The sequence below is a fragment of the Mustelus asterias genome, chromosome 8 (genome assembly GCF_964213995.1).
Source record: "Mustelus asterias chromosome 8, sMusAst1.hap1.1, whole genome shotgun sequence".
Classification (NCBI taxonomy): domain Eukaryota; kingdom Metazoa; phylum Chordata; class Chondrichthyes; order Carcharhiniformes; family Triakidae; genus Mustelus; species Mustelus asterias.
Window position 1 is genome coordinate 96,348,466 of NC_135808.1, and position 27,432 is coordinate 96,375,897.

Genomic DNA, 27,432 nt, shown 5'->3' on the forward strand with positions numbered 1-27,432 from the left:
GAGTGGAAAATCATGTCTCACAAATTTGATTAAGTTTTTTGAAGAGGTTACCAAGAAGGTAGATGAGGGCAGTGCAGTTGATGTTGTCTACATGGACTTTAGCAAGGCCTTTGACAAGGTACCGCATGGTAGGTTGTTGCATAAGGTTAACTCTCATGGGATCCAGGGTGAGGTAGCTAAATGAATACAAAATTGGCTTCTTGACAGAAGCCAGAGGGTGGTTGTAGAGGGTTGTTTTTCAAACTGGAGGCCTCTGACCAGAGGTATACCTCAGGGATCAGTGCTGGGTCCACTGTTATTTGTCATTTATATTAATGATTTGGATGAGAATATAGGGGGCATGGTTAGTAAGTTTGCAGATGACACCAAGATTGGTGGCATAGTGGACAGTGAAGAAAGTTATCTCTGATTGCAACGGGATCTTGATCAATTGGGCCAGTGGGCTAACGAATGGCAGACGGAGTTTAATTTAGATAAATTTAGATTGAACCAGGGCAGGACTTACTCAGTTAATGATAGGGCATTGGGGAGAGTTACAGAACAAAGAGATCTAGAGGCACATGTTCATAGCTCCTTGAAAGTGGAGTCACAGGTGGACAGAGTGGTGAACAAAGTATTCGGCATGCTTGGTTTCATTGGTCAGAATATTGAATACAGGAGTTGGGACATCTTGTTGAAGTTGTGCAAAACATTGGTAAGCCCACACTTGGAGTACTGTGTATAGTTCTGGTCACCCTGTTATAGAAAGGATATTATTAAATGAGAAAGAGTGCAGAAAAGATTTACTAGGATGCTACCGGGACTTGATGGATTGAGTTATAAGGAGAGGCTGGATAGACTGGGACTTTTTTCTCTGGGGCGTAGGAGGCTGAGGGATGATCTTATAGAGGTCTATAAAATAATGAGGGGTACAGATCAGCTAGATAGTCAATATCTTTTCCCAAAGGTAGGGGAGTCTAAAACTAGAGGGCATAGGTTTAAGGTGAGAGGGGAGAGATACAAAAGTGTCCAGAGGGGCAATTTTTTCACACACAGGGTGGTGAGTGTCTGGAAGAAGTTGCCAGAGGTAGTAGTAGAGGCAGGTACAATTTTGTTTTTTAAAAAGCATTTAGACAGTTACATGGGTAAGAAGGGTATAGAGGGATATACCCATGCGGGCAATTGGGATTAGCTTAGGGGTTTAAAAAAAAAGGATGGGCATGGACAGGTTGGGCCGAAGTGCCTTGTTCCATGCTGTAAACCTCTATGACTCTGTGACCCTGTGACTCTAACCATATTGCCCCCATACCTACATGCCAACATAGTGCCTGTCCAAGCTCTCCATACATCACCGTTTGCCCTTACTCCTCCATGCCAACTCACCTAGTATCCTTGCATAGTCCCTTGACAACTTTCACACTTCTAGGGCAGTTTTGACATTTCCTGGACAGCTTTGACAGTTGGGCAGCTTTTTTACAGTTTATTGACAGCTGCTCAGTTCTTTGACAGCTTGACAGTTCCAATGAGTTTGATCGTAAAACGTGCTGAATGATAGTCACTTTTAACAATCCAATAGTGTACCTTACCTCTCCCAAAGATGTCCCAAGACCCCACCCAAGTACCTGGGCGATTGCCACTAGAATTGGCAGAGGGAAAATGTAAAGAACTGACTTTTACCTTCAAATGAATGAACTGTAGTAAATACCGATAAGTAATTAATAACCAACCACAGTTTGATCCCTGAAAACCATGGCTGATTTTTACACGGGGTATATGGGAAATTATATTTTTTGAACTGAAGGTCATGCAGTTTACTTCTACATGAGGTTGAATTTTACATGAGTGTATACGATATTACAGATATTAAGTATCATTCTCTTTTAATGTAATCTTAATGTACGTTTCAGGTGAAACATATGAATGGACTGTAAAAGTCTTCATGGCGTGTAGAACTAAGAGTAATCTTTTTTGAATTTAGGTTTTAGCGAAGTTGGTTGGTACACAGGCATGGTGGAGAAGTATTTCCAAGCAATTCCCAACGTCACTGTGGCAAACACTACATGTCACATTCCACGTGCTGATGCTTTCCACATGTTTCGAAATCCAGTCACTGGTGATATTCCTTGGCCTGGGCTCATATTTGGTCTCTCAGTACTTGCCACATGGTGCTGGTGCACTGACCAGGTAAACCACGTCAGCCTGAAGATATTCACATGGAAAATGTGAGAATAGTTGCTACTTGATCTCCATACGACGGGATTTCTGGCAATTATTCCAGAAGCTCATTTTTTAAAATTATGGACTTCCTAAAACTATCTTCTTATCGTTTTTCATTTTCTAACTACCTTTTTATTTTATTTTTCTAGTTACAGGCACTCATTGGCACTGGGCGGCACGATGGCACAGTGGTTAGCATTGCTCCCTCACAGCGTCAGGGACCCGAGTTTGATTCCCGGCTTGGGTCACTGTCTGCGCGGAGCCTGTATATTCTCCCCGTGTCTGCGTGGGTTTCCTCCGGCTGCTCCAGTTTTCTCCCATAGTTTGAAAGATGTGCTGGTTAGGTGGTCACTGGCCATGCTAAATTCTCCCTCAGTGTACCCGAACAGGCCCCGGAGTGTGGCGACTAGGGGATTTTCACCCTAAGTTCATTGCAGTGTCAATGTAAGCCTACTTGTGACTAATAAATAAACTTTAACTACTTTAACTCATTACCATGTGTCCATTCATAACAGTAAGAGTTTTGACAGCACCAGGTTAAAGTTTTTAACAGCACCAGGTTAAAACTCTTACTGTGTTCACCCCAGTCCAACGCCGGCATCTCTACATCCATTCATAACACACAGACAAGGAATTTCCATGTTAGTGAGCGCATAAGGACTTGCTTAAGTTTGAAGGGGCACATTATTGGTTGTGGAGTTGGAGCATGTAGTAAACAGACCAAGATTCTACACTGCATTGATCTTCACAAAACTATTCAACTGAAATAAAGTCGCTATTGGTGGAGAGCTCAGAATATCTCCAAACTAACCAGACTCTCCTAAACAGTCTAATTGTTATATTGGAATATATTGTTGGTGGTAATAGCAGATGAATGAATCTCTGAATGAATTTGCATTACATTCCTCTGTTACTTTAACAAGCATATATTAGCAATGGTAAGCATTTCCCCACTGTTATTATCAACAGTAATTGCTAGCCTTCTGGCACTGAAATTAAGCTGCGGGATACTAAGGTGCAAATGCTTACTTTGTGCATCTGACATTTTCCTCTTTATATCTCAGTGGAAATGCTAACCCATTTAAAATAACAGATTAATGCCTCTAACAACAACAGAGGAACTCCAAACAAAGCCAAAAGAGTTTGTATGTTAATATTTCACAGTGTAAATTTAGGACTCCATTATTTCATCGTTTACCTTGTCTAACCTCAGGATTGTCATCGAAATGAATCTTTCTAACTGCCAATTCTGTTAGATTTTTGACCCTCTCTACATCAATTGATTGTGCCCCCATTGAATTGCTCTGAAGAATGCTATGTTAAAAATGCCAGCAGCAAAATTGGTGGGGTGCCCTGCTTGGCCTGCCATTGTAGCTGGCATCTGACTGCCCAATGACTGTCCATTTTCAGCTATCAATTGAACATCATTCCTACTATAATAAATACTGCTCGCTACTGTTGTTACTGGCGTCTTAATGAGATGATAACTTTAAGACATCTTTTGAAATTTATTTGCAATTGCCTCTTTTAAATAGGTAATAGTACAGAGATCCCTTTCGGCAAGAAATCTTTCCCATGCTAAAGCAGGATCCATTTTTGGAGGTTACTTGAAAATGTTGCCTATGTTTTTTATTGTTTGGCCAGGCATGATTAGCAGAGCATTGTATCCAGGTGTGTATAAAACTCATCTGAATTTAGTTATAAACCATAATTCAAGCACTTTCAAATTGTAACACTTGCTTCGCATAGAAGAATCAATTAAATGTTTAAATGTTCTTGTGGCATCTATGTAACTAATCTACATTAGTAAAGAAATAGAGAGATGAATAACAAGTGCTTTCATTTGATCCATTAAAGAGTGACAATCCTATTCAGTAAGTTCTGTGAAATTGCATATCTTCAGGTATATGACAAACTCACAACACAAATAGGGTTGAGCATGTTATTTATGTTGTGAATTGTTTTTAAGAGTTAAATGATACATTTAGTCAATTGTACAATTACTGTTCTTATACATTTAATTTGAACATTTCCAGATCAAGTGGGCTGTGTGGATCCTGCTGTCTGTGAGTCCATCTGTGGAGCCAGGGTAGGATGTTCAAACATTGCATACCCCAAACTGGTAATGGAACTTATGCCTGTAGGTGAGACTATGCATTTACTATCTTTTAGTTCTAGAAATTCATATTTGTGAACATTGAGCCTCCTATTCTTTATTCCCTTGTCCACTGCCTGTGTACATTATCCTTCACTGGGTCTATTGTTATGGTTCAGGTCAGAAATATCCAAAGTGTTGTATGGAGCTTGCCTGAACCATGAGTTTTGCATCTTGAATTTGGCTAGGATAAGCATCATAGATTTCACTTCAGGTATGATTCAAATGAACCACTGGGGAGCTTTTGTCAAACAAAGTTTATTTAAGAATATAGTTAACATGTATAGTAAGAAAATGAGCAAGAACCTTTATCAATTACAAACAAGAAACCAAAACGACCACTATAATGGATAACCCTTAACAAATATATCTAATGTGTTCCAATCAAAATCAAAACCTTCCATAGACAAAACCTTTTAAACAGGTTTAACACAGCAAAAACTAATGCTCATGTGATACTGGAAATTGAGTCCTTTGGTTGAAGTCTGCAGTCCTCTTGATACATCAGAACAGTTTGAAGACAGAACAGCTTATCAGAACCCCAGGAAGAGACTCTTTGGTCAAACCACCAACTGCAGAATCTTTACTGCAGGAAGGTGAGAGCTTTCTTTCAGATAACCAGCAGAATTTCCAAAACAACAGGGAGAGAGAAAACATTTTTTTTTTAGTCCCTTCCAAAACTAAACTGTGGTGCAGAACTGAAAATGAAAGAATTTCTGTCACCTGACCTGCCAACCAGTTTGTTTTCCTCCTAACAATGTAGTTATAAAAACATCCTAAAGTAAAAACAAACAACTCCCATCCAAACCACTCAAGGAGAAATAAAAAGGCATCTGGTAGCCTGCCCGGCAACAACAATGACATCAGCTGAGGCTGTGAGCTAAGAAACCATAGAAACGTAGAAGATAGGAGCAGGAGGAGGCCATTCGGCCCTTCGCACCTGCTCCACCATTCATCACAATCATGGCTGATCGTCCAACTCAATAGTTGAATCCTGCTTCCTCCCCATAATCTTTGATCCCATTCGCTCCAAGTACTACATCTAGCCTCGTCTTGAATACATTCAATGTTTTGGCATCACTTGGTGATGAATCATTTGAATAATGAATCATTTTGGTAATGAATTCCACAGGCTCACCACTCTTTGGGTGAAGAAATGTCTCCCCACCTCCGTCCTAAATGTTCTACCCTGAATCCTCAGACTTAAATCATGATTTTTAAAAAAACCTTTCTTAAAGCTACACTAACGTCACACTATTCACAAGCAAAATTGTTAAAATTGTAAACTATTGTTATTCATTCATAGTTAAATTATTTCTAACACTTGTTTTCTTCCACCTTCTGTTTATGCACAAGGTCAGCAAGGTGACAATTTTCTAGCAGCGATCAGGCAGGCAAACCACTTAGTCCAGCTTTCCAGCTCACTGTTAGTCTTCTTTCTCCATAGATGGAGCTGCCTTGCCTCCAATCAGACCCTTTCATTCACTGTAGAACTTACAAAATCATCGCATTCCAGATGAGAAGAATTTATTTTATTTGGAAAATTTCAGTAGGATTCATTAATTTTCTGAAAATGGCAAAATCAAGGACCCATGCCCTAAGTGACCAAAATCAAAGATTCATTATTGTGAATTTAACTCCCCCCTGCCTTGCAGAAATATGTTGAACCAAGTGGTAAAGTGAAGCTGGAAAATATCTCTCTCTATTCCTCCCTCAGCCATTTCAATGTGTTTTCTTTTGGATGGCTGAGGTGCCTATTGTGTCAGCTGATTTAGAAAGGGGCCTTATACATTTCTGCCAGTGGGTGGTGCACTTTCAGATTTGAGAACCATCAACGTCCTCGGAGTTTGCATTGACCAGAAATTTAACTGGACCATCCATATCAATACTCTGGTTACAAGGTAGGTCAGAGTCTGGGAAGTATGCAGGCACTAACTCATCTCCTGACTCCCCAAAGCCTGTCCACAATCTACGAGACACAAGTGAAGATTGTGATGGAATACTCTCTACCTGCCTGGATGAGTGCAGCTTCAAAAACACTCCAGAAGCTTTATGTAATCCAGGACAAAGCAGCCCACTTGATCAGCCCCCACAGATCACTTTAAACATTCATTCCCTCTGTCACTGGTAACAGTGGCACCCATGTGTACCATCTACGAGATACAGTGCAGCAAAGATCCTTCAACAGCATCTTCCAAACCCATGACTTCTACCATCCAGAAGGGTAAGAGCTGCAGACCCATGGGAACATCAAAACCTGCAAATCTTTCCTTCAAGCCACGCACCATCCTGATCTGGAACTATATCACTGTTTCTTTGCTGTTGCTGGGTCAAAATCCTGGAATTTCGTAACAGCATTATACCTACACCAGATAGACTACAGCAGCTCAAGAAGGCATCTCATCACCACCTTCTCAAAGGAAATTCATAGTAAGCAGCAACTAATGATGGCCTTGCCAGCGATGCTCACATCCCACAAAAGATGTTTTTAAAAAAATGGAGCATAAACAGAAATTCACTTTTAAAATAAGTTCCAATTATGGATCCTATACATAGCACTGCCTATTGATCTATACATACCACCCCCTATTGAGGTACACATAGCACTGCCTATTGATCTATACATACCACCCCCTATTGAGGTACACATAGCACTGCCTATTGATCTATACATAGCAAAGTCTTTCCATACAAACATAAAAATTAGTACCAGCAGGAATCCAGTCTGCTCCTCGAGAATGCTCCGCCATTCATTAATGTCATGACTGGTATGACTGTAACTCCAATCCCACGTTCCTGCCTATCGCTGATAACCTTTCACCCACTTGTTAATCAAGAATCTAATTAGGACTGCCTTAAGAATATTCAACAATTCTGCTTCTACTGCTGTTTGAGGAAGAGAGTTCCAGTGACTCTGAGAGAATCCCTCTGAGAGAAAAAGAATCTTCTTTACCTGTATACCAGCCTTTTGTGACTCATGCAGCAGGAGTTCCAGAACGCTCTGCTCCTCAGAGCTCTGCAATTTCTCACCATTTAGACAATGTGCTTCTTATTTATTCTTCCTGCCAAAAGGGACAACTTCACATTTGTCCTCATTATACTTCATTTATCTGATTTCTGCCCACCCACGTAACTTATCTATGTCCCTTTGTCGCCATGTTAAGTCCTCTTCACAATTTACTTTCCCACATATTTTTGTGCCATCAGCAAATTTAGCAACGAGACCTTCAGTCCTTTCATCCAAATCATTTACATAATAGGGAAAAGTTTAGGTCCCAGCACTGATCCCTGTGGCACACCATTCATCACATCCTGACAACCAGAAAAAGATCTATTTGCAGACTTGCAGATAGTGAGGAACATTGTCAGAGGCTACAGAAGGATATAGATAGGCTGGAAATTTGGGCAAGGAAATGGCAGATGGAGTTCAATCCTGATAAATGCGAAGTGATGCATTTTGGTGGGAATAATGTAGGGAGGAGCTACACGATAAATGGAAGAACCATAAAGGGTGTAGAGACGCAGAGGGACCTGGGTGTGCAAGTCCACAGATCTTTGAAGGTGACGTCACAGGTGGAGAAGGTGGTGAAGAAGGCATATGGCATGCTTGCCTTTATAGGACGGGGCATAGAGTATAAAAGTTGGGGTCTGATGTTGCAGATGTATAGAACGTTGGTTCGGCCGCATTTGGAATACTGCGTCCAGTTCTGGTCGCCACACTACCAGAAGGACGTGGAGGCTTTGGAGAGAGTACAGAGGAGGTTTACCAGGATGTTGCCTGGTATGGAGGGGCTTGGTTATGAGGAGAGATTGGGGAAACTGGGGTTGTTCTCCTTGGAAAGACGGAGGATGAGGGGAGACTTAATAGAGGTGTATAAAATTATGAAAGGCATAGATAGGGTGAACGGTGGGAAGCTTTTCCCCGGGTCGGTGGTGACGTTCACGAGGGGTCATAGGTTCAAGGTGAAGGGGGGGAGGTTTAACACAGATATCAGAAGGACATATTTCACACAGAGGGTCGTGGGGGCCTGGAATGTGTTGCCGGGCAAGGTGGTGGAGGCGGACACACTGGGAACGTTTAAGACTTATCTAGACAGCTATATGAACGGAGTGGGAATGGAGGGATACAAAAGAGTGGTCTAGTTTGGACCAGGGAGCGGCGCGGGCTAATTGTTCCTGGTTTCTCGTTTCAAGGCTTCATTCTACGATCATCTTGCTGGTGCCAGTACAGAGTGAGACTGCGGATAGTTGGGAACCTGTCTCGGGGGCAGGGAATTCATATGGTGTTCGTGGAAGTGGAAATGACTAGGGTTGGGAAGCATTTTCCGATCTGGGCCATTGTGATCTCCTGGACTCGTTTCGATCGCCTCAGGGGGTCGGAGAGGAATTTCCCAGATTTTTTTTCCCCATATTGGCCCTGGGGTTTTTCACTCTGGGTTTTCGCCTCTCCCTGGAGATCACATGGTCTGGAATGGGGGGGTGGGGGTAAGTTAATAGGTTGTAATGAACAAAGCATCGTAGCTGTGAGGGACAGCTCGGTGGATAGGATATTGGTATGTAGATAGGCTGGAAAATTGGGCGGGAATCCTGGATTCAGGATTCAATCCTGGACCGGGGAGCGGCGCGGGCTTGGAGGGCCGAAGGGCCTGTTCCTGTGCTGTATTGTTCTTTGTTCTTTGTTCTTTGTATTTATGCAAACTCGGTTTTCTGTTAGCTAGCCAATCTTCAATCTATGCCAATATGTTACCGCCTACACCATGAGTTCTTATTTTCCTCAATAACCTTTGATGTGGCATCTTATCAAATGCCTTCTGGAAATCTAAGCACAGTACATCCGCTGGTTCCCCTTTACCCACAGCACATCTCACTCCTTAAAAGAACTCCAGTAAATTGGTTAAACGTGATTTCCTTTCACAAAGCCATGCTCAATCTGTCTGATTGCCTTGATCTTTTCCAAGTGCCCTGCCTTAGCATCTTTAATAATGGCTTCTGACATTTTCCCTATGACAGATGTTAAGGTAGGCCACAATCTACTACAATCTCACACAGAAAAACAGGAAAAATGGAAAAATACGGATGTCTGAGCTTAGGCCAGATTTTCATGCCTACGTCCACGTCAGAACAGAGACAGATGGACTTCAAAAATCATGTGCAGGACCTGATTCTGGCCTCCCACCCCAATTCCCGTTTCCAGTCTGAGATGAGGGTGGAACAAGTTGGAAAAGTTTCTGACTCCCACTGCCTGTTGTGGTGACAAAAATCAGTCCTTTAGTTGATAGACCATTTAGGACTGAAGTGAAGGGAAATTTCTTCACCCAGAAAGTGGTGAGTCTGTGGAATTCTTTACCACGGAGAGTATTTGAGGTCATAACTTTATGGACGGGATTTTATGGCCACGCTCGTTCCGAAACCGTAAAATCCCACCCAAGGCCAACGGAGCTTCCCGTGGTCCGCCCCTCGCCCGCTCCGATTCCCATGGCAGGCGGGGCAGTTAAATTCCAGCCTGTATGTTTTCAAGAAGGAGTTAGATATAGTTCTTGGGGCAAAAGAGATTAATGGATATGGGGGGAAAGCAGGAACAGGTTACTGAGTTGGGTGATTAGCCATGATCATAATGAATGGCGGAGCAGTCTCGAAGGGCCAAATAGCCTCCTCCTGTTCCTGTTTTTCTATGTAAATGTTCCAGGCTGTCACATTGCTGACTTTTGGGTTCATTGATAACAACCACAATTGCCTGCATGGAGTCTTCGTCACAACAGTAATTATATGATTTAATCCCTTATGCTTCTTTGAAGTTGCTGAAAAAGATTGTAATTGGGGCAGCATGGTGGGATGGGGTAGCACAGTGGTTAGCATTGTTGCCTCACAGCGTCAGGGACCCGGGTTCTATTCCCGGCTTGGGTCACTGTCTATGTGAAGTCTGGACATTCTCCCATGTCTGCATGGGTTTCCTCCGGTGCTCTGGTTTCCTCCCACAGTCCGAAAGATGTGCTGGTTAGGTGTATTGGCCATGCTAAATTCTCGCTCAGTGTACCCGAACAGGTGCCGGAGTGTGGCGACCCAGGGGATTTTCACAGTAACTTCATTGCAATGTTAATGTAAGCCTACGTGTGACACTAATAAATAAGCTTGAAACTTGAATTGTCATTAATTTACATTATCTAAATTTATGGGTTTCATCAGACGTTTGGATGTTGGCTTCCATTTCCCTCTCCACACACCAAAAAATAATTGATTGTAAATATGATTGCTTTTGTTTCCTTTGTTTTTTTTGAGCCAGGCATGAGGGGGCTGATGATAGCAGTATTGATGGCTGCTTTAATGAGTTCACTCACCTCAATCTTTAACAGCAGCAGCACACTCTTCACTATTGATATCTGGCAGCGAATCCGCAAAGGCGCCACCGAATTGGAGCTGATGATTGTTGGCAGGTAACCTCACATTTCAGTAAGAAATGATAAGAAAATAAAACACAGCGGAATATTAATATGAATCACCAACTTAACACGCTGCTGGCTGTTCATGTGTTTTGCTTTTCTACTGGCCTTGATTTAGGCCATAATTAGGTAGCCATGCTTCTGCTAAGACCCCCAAGGGGAGCTTCAGTACTGTGATCAACATGACTATCTAGCTGATCTATGCCCCTCATTATTTTTTAGACCTCTATAAGATCACCCCACAGCCTTCTATGCTCCAGAGAAAAAAGTTCCAGTCTATCAAGCCTCTCCTTATAACTTAAACCATCAAGTCCCGGTAGCATCCTAGTAAATCTTTTCTGCACTCTTTCTAGTTTAATAATATCCTTTCTATAATAGGGTGACCAGAACTGTACACAATATTCCAAATGTGGCCTTACCAATGTCTTGTACAACTTCAACAAGACGTCCCAGCTCCTGCATTCAGTGTTCTGACCAATGAAACCAAGCATGCTGAATGCCTTCTTCACCACTCTGTCCGCCTGTGACTCCACTTGCAAGGAGCTATGAACCTGTACCCCTAGATCTCTTTGTTCTGTAACTCTCCCCAACGCCCTACCATTAACTGAGTAAGTCCTTCCCTGGTTCAATCTACCAAAATGCATCACCTCGCATTTATCTAAATTAAACTCCATCTGCCAATCATCAGCCCACTGGCCCAATTGATGAAGATCCCATTGCAATCGGAGATGTGTGGAAAGGCCCCAAGGGCTGTGCTAGGCACATTCAGGAACAAAACTGAAGTTGTACATTGGTCAGACATTATAGAAACCATCAGATTTTCCAGCAAAGATATGCCAAGTGGTTTTGCTGCAAGCAGAGACAATGGTCTCTTTCATCCTCATTTATTCTTATGCGTCGGCAGAAAGAGGTTTGAAAACTTCATGTTGGCAAACATTTATTGGTAGAGTCTCCTCTTTCTGACGACAGTTGTGCTACCACTTATGTGGTTTGCATCACCATAAGATGTAAGTGCCTGTCTAACCTTTGTGCTAGAAAGTCTTTAGAAGGATTCCACGGTGCCATGCTCTACATGTTATTACATGAAGGAGGCCATGCCAGAGTGACCCGCCAAGTGACTCTGCCAAGATGTGGGCTTGGGATGTGAAAAACACACCAAAAAAATGATCCTATTAAAGGCAAAATACTGTGGATGCTGGAATCTGAAACAAAAACAGAAAATGCTGAAAAATCTCAGCAGATCTGACAGCATCTGTGGAGAGAGAATAGGGTCAGTGTTTTGAGTCTGTATGACCCTTCGTCAGAGCTATTCTATTAACCCACCTTCCAAAGCCCAGCTGAGCAGAGGGGAAGATGTTGGATGTAATTTTACTGCCACTTTATGCCCGTTTTAGAACATAGAACAGTACAGCACAGAACAGGCCCTTAGGCCCACGATGTTGTGCCGAGCTTTATCTGAAACCAAGATCAAGCTATCCCACTCCCTATCATCCTGGTGTGCTCCATGTGCCTATCCAATAACCGCTTAAATGTTCCTAAAGTGTCTGACTCCACTATCACTGCAGGCAGTCCATTCCACACCCCAACCACTCTCTGCGTAAAGAACCTACCTCTGATATCTTTCCTGTATCTCCCACCACCAACCCTATAGTTATGCCCCCTTGTAATAGCTCCATCCACCCGAGGAAATAGTCTTTGAACGTTCACTCCATCTATCCCCTTCATCATTTTATAAACCTCTATTAAGTCTCCCCTCAGCCTCCTCCGCTCCAGAGAGAACAGCCCTAGCTCCCCCAACCTTTCCTCATTAGACCTACCCTCCAAACCAGGCAGCATCCTGGTAAATCTCCTTTGCACTCTTTCCAGTGCTTCCACATCCTTCTTATAGTGAGGTGACCAGAACTGCACACAATATTCCAAATGTGGTCTCACCAAGGTCCTGTACAGTTGCAGCATAACCCCACAGCTCTTAAACTCCAACCCCCTGTTAATAAAAGCTAACACACTATAGGCCTTCTTCACAGCTCTATCCACTTGAGTGGCAACCTTTAGAGATCTGTGGATATGGACCCCAAGATCTCTCTGTTCCTCCACAGTCTTCAGAAGCCTACCTTTGACCCTGTAATCCACATTTAAATTAGTCCTACCAAAATGAATCACCTCACATTTATCAGGGTTAAACTCCATTTGCCATTTTTCAGCCCAGCTTTGCATCCTATCTATGTCTCTTTGCAGCCTACAACAACCCTCCACCTCATCCACTACTCCACCAATCTTGGTGTCATCAACAAATTTACTGATCCACCCTTCAGTCCCCTCCTCTAAGTCATTAATAAAAATCACAAAGAGCAGAGGACCAAGCACTGATCCCTGTGGCACTCCGCTAGCAACCTGCCTCCAGTCCGAAAATTTTCCATCCACCACCACCCTCTGTCTTCAATCGGACAGCCAGTTACCTATCCAATCGGCCAACTTTCCCTCTATCCCACACCTCCTCACTTTCATCATAAGTCGACCATGGGTTTTGCGGCAGGAAAATGCCATAAAATCGGGCGTAAAGCGGCTAGCAAGATTGGTGCCGGTTTTCACGGCCTGTGCAATCTTACGACACCCTGAATTCCGGCGCAGTTAGCCTCTCACCGGAAATGGGCAAGAGGCTGATTAATTTATTTAAATTTATTGAAATCGTGCTTTACACGTTTTTAGCGAGCCCGGCGCTCAGTCGTCCAGTCTCGCGTGCCCTTTTGGCCTCGCTGGGAGAGGTTCCCCTTGAATGGGGAACAGTCAGTTGTGTTGGCCTCGCCGGTGGAACCGGAGGCTGTTAAGGCATCCCGGGGAGGCCGAGTGCAAGGCGGGGTGCCCCTTGGGCAGTGCCAGACTGGCAGTGGCACCTGGGCAAGGCAGCCTGGGACCTGGGCAATGACCATCGGGCAGTGCCAAGGGGTGGGGCCAATGTAGGCGGGGCCTGTGGGGGAGGGCCCCGCTGCCACTCTGCATGTGATTGGTGGGGGAGTTCGGCAGGGCTGCAATTGGTAGGGTAGGGCGGTGGGGCCATGATGGATGGGGGAGGGAGGGGGTCTGCGATCAGTGGGGGAAGGAGGGGTCCGTGATCAGTCTGGGTGCCGGGGCCGCAATTGATCTGGGTGGCGGGAGCGTGGCGGGGCCTGCATCCCGGGCCTGGGGCCCCCTCAATTGCAGGGGGTGGGGAGCTAGTTCAATTTGCCTGCAGGAGCCGGGGCCTGACAGCTCTCTGTCTGTACATTAGACTCCTGCTACTGTTAATGAGCATGTGCAACATCAGAGGTCTGCACATGCGCAATACCTCCCTCTACAGGCTGACTGGTGAATTAAGCCCCACCCACAGCCTCTCTGGCTAGAAACTGACAAGTCCATTTTTTTAGAGACAGAGTGCATAGGATTGGGCAAACTCGCCCAAAAAACGGATCCAGAACTCTCCCATTTTGAGACTTGCTGGACACTTGGAAAAAGTCTTGTAAAATTCCACCCGTTGAGCCTCACTATCTGGTGCAAGGACAGCGGGGTGACTGTGTAGCATAGAGTTTGAATGTGTGCAGGAATAATAATGGACAGTAATGCCTTGAAACTTGGGCTTCAGTTTCTTGTAGACGTGTTGCAGTACTGACCTAAAGCATGGTGCTGTAGAGAGTCAAAGGTGAGAACCCACCTTGCAAGCAATTCATGCAAAAAACATTAAAACACAGGAGAAGTGATGGGCTGCATCATTACTTCTCTCTTCACAGTTTTTCATTCCGTTGTGACAATCCCTTTTAATTATCCCAATGCTCTTGAAAATTGACTTTCCGTGAAATTTCCCCAATTGACACTCGTGACCCAACTGGATTTTTACAATTATCTGACAACCTCATGGTCACTTACTGATACCAGCTTTATATTCCAGATCTATTTATTTTAGTTCAATTCAAATTCTCCATATATCTTCAACCAAGTGTTTGGTCAGTTCTTTTAATCTTTCTTTTGTTGGCTTGTTTTCCATTTTCCACCTGCCTTCATTCTGCGAAGCGCCTTTTATTCTCTTTTTAACCCAAAGGTATATATAATGGAGGTTGTGAGAAATCATTCACCATCTTAATATGATTGTTTAGGGGCGTTTGTAATAATAAAAAGATCTCTTGAGTGTTTTTCCCATGATTAGCCAAGTGTCTATAAATAAAGAAGATAGTTGATGGACAGAAATGGATCAGTACAGAGACCTTGCAGTAGTTACATGGAAGCTGTGCCTGAATGTTATTTCCTATCATTTATCATGGTTATCCTCTCCAGCAGGGGAAATAAGACATTTTAATTACTTTTCTCGTGCTTCTGCATTAATTTCTTTCTTTTGGCAGGGTATTTATTATTTTCCTAGTTGCCATCAGTATAGTGTGGATCCCTATTATTCAGACAGCTAACAGTGGCAAGCTCTTTGACTACATTCAGTCTATTACCAGTTACCTCGCGCCACCAATCACCGCACTCTTCGTTATGGCAGTATTCTGGAAGAGAATCAATGAGCAGGTAAGAATCTGCACCACATTTTTAGGTATGCATGGTGCTATTCCTAATAAGTGGCACAGTGGTTAGCACTGCTCCCTCACAGCGCCAGGGACCCAGGTTTGATTCCCGGCTTGGGTCACTGTCTGTGGGGAATTAGCACATTGTCCCCGTGTCTGCGTGGGTTTCCTCCCGCAGTCCAAAGACGTGCTGGTTAGGTGCATTGGCCATGCTAAATTCTCCCTCAGTGTACCCGAACAGGCGCCAGAGTCTGGCAACTAGGGGATTTCCACAGTAACTTCGTTGCAGTGTTAATGTAAGCCTACTTGTAACTAATAAATAAACTTTAATAGGATTTGTTCCCCAAACAGCATTAGTGACCCAACTGCATTTTTAATGACTATCTGACTGCTTCATAGCCATTTATTGATACAAGCTTTATATTCCAGATTTATTTACTTGAACTGAGTTCAGACTCTCAGTCAACCAAGAACCAAGCTTTTGGTCAGCCTTCTTAATCTTCTCTTTACAGGCTTTGTTTCGCCAGATGAGAGGTGTTAAAATTACAGATATTTAATACCCCTTCTGCTGAAGCTAGCTTTCAATCTTTATGAGTGAGATCTTTCAAAATACATAATTGAAAGTTGTCTCACCAAGATTCACTCAAAAATAATCCACGCTGCTGAAGGGAATATTTTGTCCAGCAAAAATGTACTTTAGAATGGTTCTGAATCAGCAATGTCTCCACTCAACTGGCCGAGATACAATCCCATGGGCATCGGCCAAATGGCTATACTCCAGATACAAGTATAGATATTATTGGACAGATATCTGATGTGTGATTATTACTGTCAAGCCCCAATTCTATTTTACTCTAATTCTACCTATATATAATTTTCCAACACTGAAAACATGATCATGACCTTTGTTGTTTTTATCCATTCTGGTCTGATGACACTGAACTTTACGGTGATGGATCCATCATCAAACCAGTTGAGATCGTGGACCCTTTATCCAATTTCTCTTTTATGTTTGTGTTGGGTTTTTTCCTGAGTGGATAGAACTGTATTCAAAAAACCTGTGGGGCAGAATTTTATGATTCCCCAGCCAGTGGGATTACAAACGGAGACAGCCTGTAAAGTTCCCCAGATAGCCTTCCCAATGTCCTTCATAAAAACAAATTACTACAGATGCTGGAATCTGAAACCAAAAGAGAAAATGCTGGAAAATCTCAGCAAAGTTCTGACAAAGCTTTGACAAAGGATCATCTGGACTCGAAACGTCAGCTCTTTTCTCTCCTTACAGATGCTGAGATTTTCCAGTATTTTCTCTTTTGGTTCCCAATGTCCTTCCTACTCCCAGCCTGTCAAGCACCTGTGCGATGGGAAGGGCAAGGCCTAGGCTGGCCTGCAGAGCCTTGCGCGAAATCAGCCTAATTGAGACCCTTAAGTGGGCAATTAATGGTCACTTAAGAGCAGTTTTCCACCCAGCTTCAATTTTGAGGCTGGCGGGAGGAGTTCAAGAGGGGGCGGGGAGGGGAATCCATGCTTATGTGGAAAAAATGGGATTACGTACTCAATAGCCTCCTTTCCACACCTCCCCGGATCTCACCTCTCCAGCCTGCCATGAGACCACCTGTACTTACCTGCCCCAGGTTTTAGAATCTGAGATCGAGGGATTGCTTGTAGTAAGAAGTCTCACAACACCAGGTTAAAGTCCAACAGGTTTATTTGGTAGCACAAACCACTAGCTTTTGGAGCGCTGCTCCTTCTTCGTCAGGTGAGTGGGATTTCAGTTACAAACAGGGCATATAAAGACACAAGCTCAATTTACAAGATAATGGTTGGAATGCGAGTCTTTACAGGTAATCAAGTCTTAAAGGTACAGACAATGTGAGTGGAGAGAGTGTTAAGCACAGGTTAAAGAGATGTGTATTGTCTCCAGCCAGGACAGTTAGTGAGATTTTGCAAGCCCAGGCAAGTCGTGGGGGTTACAGATAGTGTGACATGAACTCAAGATCCCGGTTGAGGCCGTCCTCATGTGTGCGGAACTTGGCTATCAGTTTCTGCTCAGCATCTCTGCGTTGTCGTGTGTCGTGAAGGCCGCCTTGGAGAATGCTTACTCGAAGATCAGAGGCCGAATGCCCATGACCGTTGAAGTGTTCCCCAACAGGAAGAGAACATTCTTGCCTGGTGATTGTCGAGCGGTGTTCATACATCTGTTGTCGTAGCATCTGCATGATCTCCCCAGTGTACCATGCCTCGGGACATCCTTTCCTGCAGCGTATCAGGTAGACAACGTTGGCCGAGTTGCAAATGTATGTACCGTGTACCTGGTGGATGGTGTCTCACGTGAGATGATGGCATCTGTGTCGATGATCCGGCACGTCTTGCAGAGGTTGCTGTGGCAGGGTTGTGTGGTGTCGTGGTCACTGTTCTCCTGAAGGCTGGGTGGTTTGCTGCGGACAATGGTCTGTTTGAGGTTGTGCGGTTGTTTGAAGACAAGAAGTGGGGGTGTGGGGATGGCCTTGGCGAGATGTTCGTCTTCATCAATGACATGTTGAAGGCTCTGGAGAAGATGTCGTAGCTTCTCTGCTCCGGGGAAGTACTGGACGACGAAGGGTACTCTGTCCGCCATATCCCATGTTTGTCTTCTGAGGAGGTTGGTGCGGTTTTTTGCTGTGGCGCGTCGGAACTGTCGATCGATGAGTCGAGCAGCATATCCTGTTCTTATGTTCAAAATCTCACTAACTGTCCTGGCTGGAGACAATACACATCTCATTAACCTGTGCTTAACCCTCTCTCCACTCACATTGTCTGTACCTTTATGACTTGATTACCTGTAAAGACTCGCATTCCAACCATTATTTTGTAAATTGAGTTTGTGTCTTTATATGCCCTGTTTGTGAACTGAAATCCCACTCACCTGATGAAGGAGCAGCGCTCCAAAAGCTAGTGGCTTTTGCTACCAAATAAACCTGTTGGACTTTAACCTGGTGTTGTGAGACTTCTTACTGTGTTTACCTCAATCCAATGCCGGCATCTCCACATCATGACTGCTTGTAGTCCCAGTCTTGGCCACTGCAGGAACATTTCTGTTTGAAACCAAATAGCAGGGGTGAGTTGCAATATCGCAGATTGTCCACAGTTACTTTACTTGAATAAGAGATTATGACATGATTATCCAATACAAACGCATAAAAAGAATGACATTTTGCACTGTACATTGTTCAAAGTTATCCCCCAAAAGCAACTCCTCACCTGGTGGCTGACAACATAGGCTGTAAATGTTATACCCTTATTATAAATTGTCTTTGCTGGAAATGGTATTTAATAAAAGCAGTGGAACATGTCTTTCTTTAACCTCACAGGGTGCATTCTGGGGCCTTATGGCAGGACTCACCTTCGGTCTTATTCGAATGATCATGGAATTTGTTTATGGAGCGCCATCATGTGGTGAAGTGGATCGCAGGCCCAGCGTCCTCAAGGATGTGCATTACCTTTATTTTGCTATAATACTATGTGGATTAACTGCAATAGTTATCACCATTGTCAGCCTATTAACCCCAGCAATTAAGGAAGACAATGTACGTAACAGGTATTCTGCATTTCACTGACCTGTCAAAGAAACTGCATCCCTTTTTTACTTTAGCGTCTGTGCATAAAATTATTTTCCATTACTGAAGTGTAATCCAAACGCTTACCTGGATCTCGTTATGTTTTCTTTTCAGGAAATTGAATGTATTGTCCATAAAATCTATTTATATTACATCTGAAGCCAATAGAAATATGGATTTTTTTTATTTCATCTTAGATTGTTGTCTTCCTATCTCCCATTTTACTGGTGTTGAAAACCCAACCCAGGCATCAGAAGAATTGCAGAATCCCTACAGTGCAGAAGGAGGCCATTCAGGCCTGTCAGTCTACACCAACCCTTATCCAGGCCCTATCCCCATAACCCCACGTATTTATCCCGCTAATCCCCCTAACCTACACATCTTGGGACACTAAGAGGAAATTTAGCATGGCCAATCAACCTAACGGACACATCTTTGAACTGTGGGACATGGGGAGAATGTGCAAAATCCACACAGTCACCCAAGGCTGGAATTGAACCTGGGCCTCTGATACTGTGAGGCAGCAGTGCTAACCACTGTGCCACCCACTATTTCATGACTGGTCTCCTCCACTGCAGTTTCTTGCTCTGCACCATGTTGAGTCAACATTTAAATTTCTGGATTGGAAGAAAACCAATTTGTTCTCCATATGGGAGAGGTAACAAATTGATCGGGACTACATTCATGAATCGTTGGAATTTCTTATCCCCAAAGACTTTGGATGATTAGTCATTGAGTATGTTCAAGACAGATTGATAGATTTTCAGGCATTAACTGATGAAGAAATACGGAGATGGGGGAGGAGGTGGAGTCGAGTTAGACATGATCTAACTCAGTAGTGAAGGAGGCTCATGGGGGCCATATGGCTCTACTCCAGCTCCGACTTCTAATGTTCTCAAAGGTGCTAGCACTGATTTATGGCATAATTATCTTAGCAGTCATGAAGACAGGATTCATGGTGCCAGCTTGAATCAATCACAATTCCACTGTGAAATGAAGATGGGATTTTATATCATGATCAAAAAGATATTTAATATGTTTTATAATCAGACTTCAGCTGCTATGCAGTACCGAAGCAGTACTGGATCTTTTGTTCCCCCCTCATGGAGCTAAAGTTGTGTATTAACTCCAAGATCTTAGTGCTTCACTTTTCTCTGTTCCTTATATGTGGAGAAATTTCTATATTCCGTAGCATTCTTAGGTGTTGTGATAATGTCACTGGACTAATAAAAGCTCAAGCTAATGCTCTGGGAACAAAGGTTCAGACCCCACCATGGGATGGGCCTCATATACATGGACCTTTAGAAGGCCTTCAGTAAGGTGCCACACAAGAGTTTTATGACAAGAGTCGGAGCACACGGAGTAAGGGGTCAGATAGCAGAATTGAAATAGGTCTACAAGTTAGCTAACAGAGTAAGGGGAGTTTTTTTGGAGAGACAGCAAGTGGGAAGTAGAGTCCCACATGGATCTGAGCTGGGACCACGTTTGTTCAATTGTACATGTAAATTATTTGGACTCAAGTTTTGGAGAAGAAAAAGGGAGAAGGCTGTTTTCATTGTCAAGGAGAGGAGTGCAAGGTTAAATCCTATAAAAAGTCTTAGAACATAGAACATAGAACATTACAGCGCAGAACAGGCCCTTCGGCCCACGATGTTGCACCGACCAGTTAAAAAAAAAACTGTGACCCTCCAACCTAAACCAATTTCTTTTCGTCCATGAACCTATCTACGGATCTCTTAAACGCCCCCAAACTAGGCGCATTTACTACTGATGCTGGCAGGGCATTCCAATCCCTCACCACCCTCTGGGTAAAGAACCTACCCCTGACATCGGTTCTATAACTACCCCCCCTCAATTTAAAGCCATGCCCCCTCGTGCTGGATTTCTCCATCAGAGGAAAAAGGCTATCACTATCCACCCTATCTAAACCTCTAATCATCTTATATGTTTCAATAAGATCCCCTCTTAGCCGCCGCCTTTCCAGCGAAAACAATCCCAAATCCCTCAGCCTCTCCTCATAGGATCTCCCCTCCATACCAGGCAACATCCTGGTAAACCTCCTCTGCACCCTCTCCAAAGCCTCCACATCCTTCCTGTAATGTGGGGACCAGAACTGCACACAGTACTCCAAGTGCGGCCGCACCAGAGTTGTGTACAGTTGCAACATAACGCTACGACTCCTAAATTCAATCCCCCTACCAATAAACGCCAAGACACCATATGCCTTCTTAACAACCTTATCTACTTGATTCCCAACTTTCAGGGATCTATGCACACATACACCTAGATCCCTCTGCTCCTCCACACTATTCAAAGTCCTCCCGTTAGCCCTATACTCAACACATCTGTTATTCCTACCAAAGTGAATTACCTCACACTTCTCCGCATTAAACTCCATCCGCCACCTCTCGGCCCAACTTTGCAACCTGTCTAAGTCTTCCTGCAAACTACGACACCCTTCCTCACTGTCTACCACACCACCGACTTTGGTGTCATCAGCAAAGTCGGTGGTGTGGTAGACAGTGTTTGGGTTGGAATCCCAATATTATCCAGCCCACTTCCAGGATTCTGCCATTTTGAACTCAGGAGCTCTCTTCATCAATAAAATATATATATGCATCAATGTATGTTTGAACAGATATGTCAAGCATTTAAAGTATTCTGTAGGTACGATTTGGTATTTTCAGTATCCTAAGACTAGTGTTAGCATGTCTTGTGACACAGCGCGTAGTGTCCCTACCTCTGAGCTAGGAGCTTCAAGATCAAGTACCAGTCCAGCACTTAATGGCCACAGAACATGCATTCATAACATGCTTCGTCTGTCTCATGCCATCAGACATGGGAAACTTCTAAGCCTAACAGTGCACACAGCCATTAAACAAGTGTAAATTGGATAGAAAGCTATAGATTAGAGTTATAGTGCCACCTTTTGGTTACATTCTACCCAGTAACAATGGACCATTTTATAACTTGCCTCACACTTACAGAGATACTGCTATTTGTATGAAGCTACTACCTCTAGATGGTTCTTTTACCCTTAGTGAAGTCTCCTTACTTAAGGAAGGATGTAAATGCAGTAGAGGACGTACAGAGAAGGTTCACTAGATTGATTCCAGCAATGAAAGACTTGTCTTATGAAGAGATATTGAGTAGTTTATGCCTACACTCGCTAGAGTTTGGAAGGATGAGAGGAGATCTAATTGCGGTATATAAGATGCTAAAGGGGATGACAGGGTAAATATAGATCATATGTTTCACTTTGCTGGATATTCTAGAACGAGAGGTAATAGTTTTAGGCTAAGGGTGGCAGGCATAAAACAGGAACGAGGAGGAATTGCTTCACTCAAAAGGTTGTGAATCTGGAATTCTCTACCCCACAGTGCAGTAGATGCCAAAACACTAAATAATTTTAAGGCGGAGACAAATAGGTTTTTAATTAGTAGTGGGATGAGGGGTTATGCGGAGCGAACAGGAAGGTGGAGTTGAGGCCAAGATTACATCAACCATGATTGTGTTAAATATTGGAGCTCGAGGGGCTGCATTGCCTACTCCTGCTCTTAGCTATCTTCTTATGTAAATTGTCATCCTCGGTACTTTCACATTCAGCTACAACCGTGCTGTAATGGGCCATATAAACAAGGCCTTTGATACAGTGCCTCACAAGAGACTTGCGAGAAAAGTTATGGCTCATGGAATAAAAGGGAAAGTAGAAACGTGGATGCAAAATTGGCTGAATAATAGGAAGCAGAGGGTGGGGTTACAGGGATAGGGCCGAGGTGGGATTGTGGTCGGTGCAGACTCGATGGGCCAAATAGTCTCCTTCTACACTGTAGGGTTCCTATGATTCTATAATGGTCAATGGATATTTTTAGGGCTGGAGAAAGATTTGTAACAGTGTTCCCCAGGGGTCAGGATTGAGACCTTTTCTTTTCCTGATATATATGAATGATCTAGATCTTGGTGTTCAGGGACAATTTCCAAGTTTGTGGATGATACAAAACTTCGAAGTATTGTAAACTGTGAAAAGGACAGTGTAGAACTTCAAAAGGACTTAAGCGGAGTGGGCAGGCAGATGGCAGATGAAGTTCAATGTGGAGAAGTATGAGCTGGTGCAGACATGATGGGCCAAATGTCCTCCTGAACCATAACGATTCTGTGATAACAGAGGGAAACTGTGACATCAGAACTTTGCAATACCTTTTTAAAAATATTTTTTTTCAGAAACAGTGAACAATGTTCAAAACCATCATTCTCCCATGATTCGCTGCATGTGTTGGCAATGTGGCGGGTGGGGGGGGGAAGTCGGGGCTGATGACCAGGAGGCTGGCGACCGGGGTCGGGGTGGGGGGGGGTGCAGTGATGCACATGTCAACCGATCTCCCAGTATCCTGGGAGATCAACGCATGCGCAGTGGTCCCCTTAGCACTCTGATGCCGGCTTCTCAAGTGGGATTAGGCTCCGCCCCTCCCACCCCACCAGTGTAAATCCCCTGGTGGACTCTGTGATGCAGAACGCTGGGAATTTATTGAACTAAACTCGCCCAAGAAACAGACAGGAAAACCTCTCATTTTCTTGCCCACTGGGCATTTAGTTTTTCTTTAATGGAAATTGTACCCCATATCTCCAACAGAGCAGTATTCCTTCTGGACTGCCCTGGAGTGTCAGCTTTGACTTTAGTGGTCAAATCCTAGAGTGGGAATTGAACCCTGTGACTCAGAGATAAGAATGTTACTCACTGAACCACGGCTGACATGTCTATCCTTCTAGAAATTAACTCGTATTTTGTTTGCTTTTCTTAAAGCTTTATTAGCCTGTGTTGCTTTTTCAATGATTTGTGTGCACCCAAGATAGCCTTTCTTCTCTATCCCAGTTGGACACTTATTTCCCAAGGAGTTTGTGATTCTCTTTGTTTTCTCACCAAAAAGTTTGTTGATATCTTCCTATAATGTGTTCCTGTGTTCCTCTGTTAGCTACAACCACAGTTTATTGTTGTCTACAAATTTTGAAAGTATACTTATGATTCTCAAGTCCGTGATCAATAACAGCAGCCTGAGCACCAACATCTGGAAAACAACACCTCCCAACCTTTACCAATATGGGTAACAACCTTTAACCCCTTACTCTCTGTTTTGTAGCCAACTCTTATTCATTCTATTACTTGTTCCCTGGCATCTCTGCTGGAATTTTACCGCCCCGCCTGCCACAGGAAGTGGAGCAGGTGAGGGGCGGACCATGGAAAGGTCTGTTCACCTCGGGTGGGAATTTACGGTTTTGTGACGAGTGGGGCCACAAGATCCCACCCACATCTTCTGATCTTAGCCGTGGCTATACTATGTGGCACCATATCCAAAGCTTTTTGTGGATCTAATGGATTATGTCTACAGCTTTGCCATTATCTACTCTTTCTGCTAATTATTCAAAGAGTTCAATAAGGTTGGTCAAGTATGACCCACCTTATTGAGGTCCCAGCTACTCTACTACTAATTTTCTAAGTACTTTTTCTATTGCAGCTTTGTGTAACAGTCTATTATTTTTCCTCTAATCTTTAATCAAGATGCATTAAACATCATTGCATGTTGGCAAACAAGGTGTTGAGTTTAATTGTTTTGCAGCAAAAACTCTTTTTTAAAGTTAATTTTTTAGTCACAAGTGGGCTTACGTTAACACTGCAATGAAGTGACTGAAAATCTCCAAGTCGCCACGCTCCGGCGCCTGTCCGGGTACACTGACGGAGAATTTATCATGGCCGATGCACCTAACCAGCACATCTTTGGACTGTGGGAGGAAACCAGAGCACCCGGAGGAAACCCACGCAGACACGAGGAGAATGTGCAAGCTCCACGCAGACAGTGATCCAAACCGGGAATCGCACCCGGGTCCCTGGCGCTGTGCAGCAGCAGTGCTAACCACTGTGCCACTGTGTCACCCCTCATGTTTACAGGGTGCACGTGAATTCTATCTCCATTCAGACTGCCTACTGATTGTGACTCATAAATCCAGGCACAAAATTCCACCAATGATAACGTGTCAGGGAACAAAGCAGCGACACATTTGCTTTTGAAGATCTTGTTTATATCAGTTCTGCTGCAGTAAACAGTAGCACCCTGTTTTATTTTCCCATTCAACTCAAGGACGAAGTAGCCTGTGGCCAGTATTTTGTCAAATGAATTAAGTTTTAAAAAAATTATTGTGCAATATCGACACCAAAAAAGAAACTGCATGTATGGTTTACCGAAGTCAATGTAATTCACAGAGTAAATGACTGCATTGTTTGATATTTCCAAAGCTGGCCCGATTAACATGGTGGACTAGACACGACGAAATCTTCAAGATTGACATGAATGATGCCGCGAGTCAGCCAAAGACAGTTGACGAAGCTGTTGAGAGTAATGACGAAGTGCAATCTATTGCAGAGAATGAAGATCTACACGAAGCAGGTAGATGAACAATGATTTTCTGAAAAGGGCTGACATTGATGGTATTGTTACATGCTAACCATTAGCCACAGTAGTTTATCCAGTAATTCCAGCCCAAAGAGTACATGCATTCTCTCCTACAAATGTCAGTGACCTGCAATTCAAATCAAATCTGCTTTCCAGACAGGAAATTCATTCTAGCCAAAGGAAAAGACTAAGAAGGGGGAAGGAGGTCTGGATCAAAAAAAAATAAAAACAAAAACAATATGGAATATTGGCGATTGTTACAGAAAGTAGGGAATAAAAGACTGTGCTATAAAATCTTGCTGTATAACTTGCAGTAAGCTTGATCAGGCTAATGGAGCATCTAGGATCTTAGTGAAGATTAGGATCTAAAGTGTTTCTCCTAGGCTGATGAGATATTAGGAATGAAAAAGAATCAGAGGAATTATGGAGAAGCAGGATTAATCCATATCAAATTAATCACAGAATGAAAAACAGAGGGGTAAATGGGATTAAGGGCATGATTCTCTGGCCACCCCTCAGCATTTTTCTTGGCAGCAGGAGTGGGCGCACTGTTCGCTGGTGGTGGAATCTTCTGACCCCGCCGCTATCAATGGGAATTCCCATTGCAGCCACCCCGCATCACCGGGAAACCCGCGCACGGCAGGGAGTGCCCTGCCAGCGGGACCAGATAATCCCACTGGCCTGAATGGCTGGAAAATTCCAACCTAAGAGAGAAAAGAAAAGTAAGAGAAAGCTAAAATTTGAATTCTGAGATCTTTGACAAAAATTATTATGTGTCGGAATGAGATTGAACAGTTGAAATTGTTCCCTTTCTGGATCAGAGAAATGAATTAGCATTGCAATTGTCTCATTAATAAATTCCAATTCTAATGTTCCATGACAAGATTAGTGTGCGAACCCAGAAAGTTCTAAAAGAAAGGGAGATTTTATGGGTGTAATGTTGTTTGTGCAAACAATGGTGGTAATCAACCAGCAATTTCTTACACTGCGTATGTCATTGAGACATTGATGTGTTTCCAGCGAGTTTATTGTTGTTCCCCAGAATTTGGTCATTTGTCATTGCATTTCTTTTGAGACACAAGGCTTGTTTATTGCAGCTGTCTATTTCATTAAATTTCACTGTTTTATTTCTGTTGAAACAGTGGAACTTCCCCGATGGAAGAAAATACTTTTTTGTTTGTGTAGTCTCAGAGTACAGCAGAAACAGGAACTCACGGAAGAAGAAAAGGTCGCCTTGCAGAAAAGATTAACCAGCATTGAAGAGAAACCTCTGTGGCGAAAAGTGTGTAACATAAATGCTATTATCCTGTTGGCAATTAATGTCTTCTTCTGGGGATACTTTGCATAAGAGGTGTTTTTGGGATCTTATTTAATGCAGGATCTGTTTTTATTTTACCTTGTTGGTGAAATAATTGTTTCTAATAATATGTTTATGGCAACAGCTATTTAAATGTTCATTTTTGTATTACTGATTGATGCAGCTAACCATTATTTCTGTTGTGCCAGACAGTTTTGTAAAGCTTAAGGTGACACTTTTCTGAACTAAACATTATTATTGCAATTATAAGCGACTGCAAGTAGCTCAATTAAAGCAACCATTCCAGGGATGCATTTTTTTAAAAAGAGAAACTGAATTTTATACAAGAATGGAAAAGAAACACTCACTTTGCTCAATTTTCTTACGCCTTCACCTCGACTTTGATGTTTTAAATTTTAACTTCAGCCTTTCTGTCCTATTTATTCTAAACAATTATTTTTGTCATCATCCACTTCTTATAAAATAGTTGAAATATTTCTCACTAAATCAATGAAAGACCATTTCTTTGCTTTTGTAAAATTAATATCTCATTAAAATTTTGTCTTGTCAGGGCAGAATTCTTAAGTGAGGTCCAGGAACAGAGATATCTGGGGATGTGTGTATACAAATCATTGAAGGTGGCAGAGTAGATTGAGAAAGTGGTTAAAAGAATGCAGGATACTGGTCTTTATAAATAGAGGCCAAGGGTACAACACTGTGGCACAGTGGTTAGCACTGCTGCCTCACACCGCCAGGGATCTGGGTTCAATTCCCAG

At 43.2% G+C, this 27,432-nt stretch overlaps 1 protein-coding gene across 1 annotated transcript in view; it reads left to right on the forward strand.

Moving 5' to 3' along the window:
• The window catches only part of slc5a9 (solute carrier family 5 member 9), a 55,092-nt gene extending 28,361 nt beyond the window's left edge, over positions 1-26,731 (forward strand). The window contains exons 7-14 of the mRNA XM_078218549.1: positions 1,958-2,163; positions 3,732-3,867; positions 4,233-4,340; positions 10,632-10,782; positions 15,156-15,324; positions 18,671-18,886; positions 25,203-25,353; positions 26,502-26,731. Of these exons, the coding sequence (XP_078074675.1) occupies positions 1,958-2,163; positions 3,732-3,867; positions 4,233-4,340; positions 10,632-10,782; positions 15,156-15,324; positions 18,671-18,886; positions 25,203-25,353; positions 26,502-26,707 (1,343 nt within the window). The 3' untranslated portion in view covers positions 26,708-26,731. The remainder of the gene's footprint in view (positions 1-1,957; positions 2,164-3,731; positions 3,868-4,232; positions 4,341-10,631; positions 10,783-15,155; positions 15,325-18,670; positions 18,887-25,202; positions 25,354-26,501) is intronic.
• Positions 26,732-27,432: the final 701 nt, after the last annotated feature.